The sequence below is a fragment of the Ostrea edulis genome, chromosome 5, assembly GCF_947568905.1.
Source record: "Ostrea edulis chromosome 5, xbOstEdul1.1, whole genome shotgun sequence".
Lineage (NCBI taxonomy): Eukaryota > Metazoa > Mollusca > Bivalvia > Ostreida > Ostreidae > Ostrea > Ostrea edulis.
The window spans coordinates 33,425,474-33,431,473 of record NC_079168.1 but is presented as its reverse complement, the minus strand read 5'-3'; the positions used below and the strand labels follow the sequence as shown (position 1 = coordinate 33,431,473).

The window sequence follows — 6,000 nt, the reverse complement described above, 5'->3', positions numbered from 1 at the left end:
TTTATTCATTTCAAAGAAATTACAATCTTTTCTTATTTCTTGGATCTGATCATCATTTTAGTAGACTTCATGTTTTCATAATTTGTTCCCCAGAAGAGACCACGATGGGTTTTCCTGTTGGACGTTTGGTAATCGCTATTGAGAGCTGAGTATGAGCACCTATTGTACCACCACCCACCAGTGTAATGGTTCCCTGCACAATTTCGGGGTTTATAACGATCATTGTCTCTATCCTTTGTTGAGAAGTACATACCATTCAGGTTATGAGCTTGTATCATCATGTCTCCTGAAATATTCAAACTACATGCAATATTAAGATCAATCTACCCATTTTAAGAAATGATATCCTATATACTGGGAAAAGGAATGCGACCTGACAATAATCTATCATGCAACGGGAAAAATAAATTCAGGTCTTCAATTTCAGCAAACATTAATACAGCTACACATGCAATAATATTCTACTCTGAATAAATCATATCTTTGATCCGCTCCGATCTTATTTCAATCACATTGATAATATATGTATTCAAAAATATTGTTCTCTGAAATATGTTAAAATATTACTTACATACTGCTTGTTGACATGCAGAGTAAGAATCAAGGGTATAGCCACATATCAGAACAAAATGAATCCTTCGATTATTTTTTTTTTTTCAAGAATGAAATTTATACTCCATCACTATTTTCCCTCCACAACATTTTAAAAATGCTGGTGACAACAATGTGACTTTGTAAAGTTAATAAAACCTGTACCTGCATTTCCGCTGTAGCCGCCGATGGACAATTTGTATTTAGAAGATCCACTCCCAACAGAGAAATGTGAGTACCGAGCATACACCATGGATCCAGTGAATTTCCCCATATCAATACGCATTTCCTGGTTTCTTCCGCTGGTCAAGGTATGGATTTTGTCATTTCCTTCAGAATTATCATTATAATATTAGAAATAAGCTCCTTTTGCTGCTCTGTCTTGATCACCAGACGATTAACTGGGGGTGCCCATCCGCTTCTTACTGTTTATAGATTATGCCATTATCTTTAGAATGGAGGATGCCTCGATATATTAAGATGGACTTGAACCCCATAAAGATATTTCATGCCAGGTTTGGTTGATATTGGCTGAATGGTTCTTGAGAAGTCGAAAATATGAAAGTTTATGACAACAATAGACGACCAACAAAGTACAGAAAACTAAACTCATTTGGGCCTATAGGTCAGTCGAGCTCAGATGTGACTCGGCTACGCATACCTCAATCACTAATAGTGTTTCTAAATCATCTCTTCTACAATACTTTTGAGTTAATCATTATCATAAACTGGAGACATGGATATCATCTGTGTCATCAATACATTTTCTATCCACATAATTTAGAAATATCCTTTAGATCGATTTGATTGACCATAAACAAAACAATATTTAACTATTCTGGCAATTATCCTGCTACAATTAGGTTCTTTTCAAACATTTGAGATTTTCTATAATTTCTCGAGCAGTAGCGACTTAAAAATCCCTCCTTTCATATAACTTTTTACGTCTTTTCAATTTCTCATTGATTGTACAGTGCGGTAAAAGATCTGAGAAGGTTACATCCTTCGTTTGCTTGAACATTTTAACTATAGAAGTTTGCAATGACTGCCTGAAAAGCCTCAAGGTTGAGTACAATATGGCAAAGATGGAACGTTTACCTAAATTTTGAAGTGGTGTTTAAAAAGTCACTAGTATATATATACTTAGGGTCATATTCATGAAAGGTGAAGATAACAAACAGTAATCAATCTCATAACTCCTATAAGTGTGAGTATTCCGAACAGTGATGAATCTCATAACTCCTATAAAGGTGAAGATAACGAACAGTGATCAATTTCATAACTCCTATAAAGGTGAAGATAACGAACAGTGATCAATTTCATAACTCCTATAAATGTGAATATTCCGAACAGTGATCAATCTCATAACTCCTATAAAGGTGAAAATAACGAACAGTGATCAATCTCACAACTCCTATAAAGGTGAAGATAACGAACAGTGATCAATCTCATAACTCTTATAAGGAATATGAAATAAAGAAATGGATCAGGTGCCTAGGAGGAGTAAACATCCCCTCTCGACCGGTCACACCTGCCGTGAACTCTATATGTTGGTCATGTATGATTTACAGTTTCTCACGTTTGTGTGGGCATTCATCTTGTTCTGTATGCTATTAAATATTAGAATATATGGAATATGGCTTTCTTTTACTGAATCTTATCAAACGGAGATGCCAATTGTTGGACCATTCTTAAAATACGTACTGATTTTGATTACGATAGAGGGCTCATGATGGCTGTGACTGATCAACATGAGATGCTTACTCCTCCTAGGCACCAGATCCCACCTACAAGGGGTCCATGTTTTCAATACTATTAATCTTGTACTCTTTAAAAGATTTATGGGATTGATAACTGCTCGTTATCTTCACTTTTACACATACCCAATCATAAAACATTGGACATTACATCAGAATACACACTTATTTAACCAATATTCTATGTTTACATATTGTAATACAAACTTACCTAGCCAATATTCCTTCTTTACCTCACCAAATCCTCTCTTGTAATCATTCCAGTTTCGATCAAACTTCGTTTGACCGTTAAATCTCCTCTGTATTACCTAACAAATTCAAAACACGTGACATTCAAAACATGTGCTATATACATGCACATATATGTATAACCTTTGAATGGCTAAAATATTGTCAAAAGTGGCGTAAAACCACCACCAATCATGTTTTTCAAAATTCAAATCAATGAATTTGAACTCTGTTGATGCTATGGTGTCAGCGCTCGTTTAAAATCAGCATTTCGCAAATTCTATGGTCGTTATAACGATTTAATTTCCAATACAACCTATCTTTGGGTCAAATGCTGTCTGACTTGTTTCATACCAATTGTTAGACCGTTCTTGGCACACTGATGTTGACTACGGATAATTCCGTTTACCTGATCAAGATATAGGGCTCACGGCGAGTGTGACCGGTTGACAGGGGATGCTTACTCTTCCTATGAATCTGATCCCACCTCTGGTGTGTCCAGGGATCCGTGTTTGCCAAACTCTCTATTTTGTATTGCTTATAGGAGTTATGAGATTGATCACTGTTCGTTATCTTCACCTTTCATACTTGTATCACGTATTCATTGCAGTCGTTACAAACATTGTTTGAAGTGAATAAGATACAAATAGCTTTACCGTCCATCCTCCTCCGTCTGTGGTCATATCACAGTAGACCTTTGTTGGAATTTTCTTGTCTGAGTAGATTGTGTACACCCCGTCTCTTCCTCTGGTGTGGAAATTCCTCTTCAGAATTTCTTCACAGTCACGTGATTGTCTGACTGTAATGATGAAGACACCAAATTAAAGTCTCTTAGGACAACAAAAACTCTACTTACCCTAGATATAAACGCCTAGATATAAACGTGATTGTAACGATGTAGTTTTATAAGGGTGTTGCATTCTACGCCAAATAATGTAAGAAATGTTATGAATGCCTTATGAACTTATCATGTTAAAAAAAACCTAATGGATTTCCAATGAATTTCAGACATCGTCTTGATTTGTTTTAAAGCAATCAACAACATTTGGTATTTAAAAAATCTGAATACGTATTGAAATATTCCAAACATGCCTGACAATTTATCCGGTCATTTTACAGCGAGAGAGAAATTGTGTAGTTACTTCGCTTTGTCTAAATCATGAAAGGTGAAGATAACGAACAGTGGTCAATCTCATAAGTCCTATAAGCAATATAAAATAGAAAGTTGGGCGAACACGGACCCCTGGACACACCAGAGGTATGCGTAAATAAAGTCATTTGGGCATTCAAAATTACCTGATATCAGATCTCTGTAAATAGTAATGTAAAATTAGATATTCTTTATATGCACCTAGGTGTGGATTTTTCTGAAAAAGTGCCTGTGCAACATTATCTAAATATTGCCATAAAGGCAAGACAAATTTACAATAGTATTTACATGTACCCGTACTTAGCAATAACAAACGCCCCCCCCCCCCCCCCCATTTGATGGTTTCTACAATACCCATACATATAGGGAACTCTGGACACAATACAGCTCCTTACATCCATACAAAATCGTTCCAGCAGGAAGTCTGTAGTTAGACGTTATGTCCAATGATATCGGCTTGTGAATCTTTGCGTACGTCTTGATGTGTCTCCATTTAGCGGATTTCAAATAGTCAGCAACATGACCTGGTGTTTAATGGAAACAACTTATTAAAACATGTAAATCATATCTACAAAATTAAATGTGTTCATTGACACCATCTTTCGATCACGCTGGTAAATTACCTTTTACTGGGTGATTGTTCAACTCCGCTACTTTGGCGACCAGGAGAAAAAAAGTAAAGACGAGAATCCTGTAGTCCATTCTAGAAAAAATCATAAAGATTAAAAGAAAACTTTACAAGCAAAAAATAATTAAAGCAAAGTAAGACCAATAAGATAGTGATTTACACAAAATATATAATGACAATATTTGTCCGTCGTGAGACACTTTAGCTGATATAACCAGGCGTCAAGGTGGGATCAAACTCAAATGTATGCTTGTATCTATCATTTAAAAAAAACCACTCTTATTTTTGTACAGATATTCATGAATATTCTTATCGAAAATTTTGAATCCCTCTTTAGGCCTCACTACACGGAGATTATGAGGCGGATCTACACTACACGGAGATTATGAGGCGGATCTACACTACACGGAGATTATGAGGCGGATCTACACTACACGGAGATTATGAGGCGGATCTACACTAAACATGAGGAAGCATGAATATAAATCGAACAAATCGTGCAATGGTCGTTCTCGAGATTTTAAAAGGATTTTCCGAAATACATGTACTAGATTTCTATGTTAAACATTGAATCCCTGACGTATACATGGGCCTACTCTGGCCCTGTGCTCATTGCTAGAACAAACATGAATCTTTAGTAAACAAGTTCATGGTACAGGGGTTTCAACAGTCTCGATTGAAGTCAGCATTTCGCAAATTCTATGGTCGTTATAACGATCTAGTTCGTCATTACAACCTATATTTGGGTCAAATTCTGTCTAACATGTTTCATACCGATTGTTAGACCGTTCTTGGCACACTAATTTTGACTACGGATAACTCCGTTTACCTGATCAGGATATAGGGCTCACGGCGGGTGTAACCGGTCGACAGGGGGATGCTTACTCCTCCTAGGCACTTGATCCCACCTCTGGTGTATCCAGGGGTCCGTGTTTGCCCAACTATCTATTTTATATTGCTTATACTAGTTGTGAGATTGATCACTGTTCGTTATCTTCACCTTTCACGTAAACACGTTGATGGTGTTTTCAGATAACTTTGACCGTGCCCTTTCAGATCACTAGATACCATATAACCAAGGTTAAAGTTATCGGAAGAGAAGGACACAAATAACCCAAAACACAAACGAACTGAATTACCTTTCCCTAACCCAACCCAATCTCTGACAACGGGGTATCAGAATAATTTGCAATGAAGGTTTGTTGTATCGAAAAATCTTACACTCGTTGCTCCTGAAGCAGATCTGGTCTATACTGCCAAACGTTTGATTTTGCATGGTATTTATGTATACATATGTTAGTGATAGGTGAAACTATATATTTTAATTTAAAATTTAAAATATCGATCTCGATTGTGAAAGTACTTTGGACACAAATAGCATTTTCACATCGCACGGATCTAATGCAGAGGCGGATTTAGAGGGGTGTCCCCTTTCGTTCTCCTTCAATAAAATTGAGCCACGGGTTAGATGAGCCCTTAAATGTAACGGGAGAGGGAGTGTGTGGCACAACCGGGTCACCCTTGCCCTATCCAATATCATTGTGGCTCTTTCAAAGAAGAGGGACATATTGCTTTGCACCTATCGGTCTGTCGGTATGCCGGTCGGTAAACCAAATGTTCATTCAATATCTCGAGAACCATTCACT

General features: G+C 36.8%; 1 protein-coding gene across 1 annotated transcript; it reads right to left on the bottom strand.

Annotated features, from left to right (window-relative positions):
• Positions 1–4,428, bottom strand: LOC125651217 (fibroleukin-like). Its single transcript, XM_048879796.2, has 6 exons — positions 4,350–4,428; positions 4,122–4,250; positions 3,233–3,375; positions 2,560–2,656; positions 757–921; positions 1–286 (listed from the first exon to the last, which is right to left on the bottom strand). The coding sequence occupies exons 1-6, from the start codon at positions 4,426–4,428 to the stop codon at positions 33–35; spliced, it is 867 nt and encodes a 288-aa protein (XP_048735753.2). The 3' UTR covers positions 1–32.
• Between the last annotated feature and the right edge of the window lie 1,572 nt (positions 4,429–6,000).

Bases quoted from the DNA above. Each gene is read 5' to 3' on its own strand.
- LOC125651217 (XM_048879796.2), bottom strand. From the start codon at position 4,428: ATGGACTACAGGATTCTCGTCTTTACTTTTTTTCTCCTGGTCGCCAAA. The intron at 2,657-3,232 runs GTAAAGCTATTT...TGAATTTGTTAG, and splicing joins CAGACGGAGGAGGATGGACG to GTAATACAGAGGAGATTTAA. The intron at 287-756 runs GTACAGGTTTTA...TGAATATTTCAG, and splicing joins CGGCTACAGCGGAAATGCAG to GAGACATGATGATACAAGCT.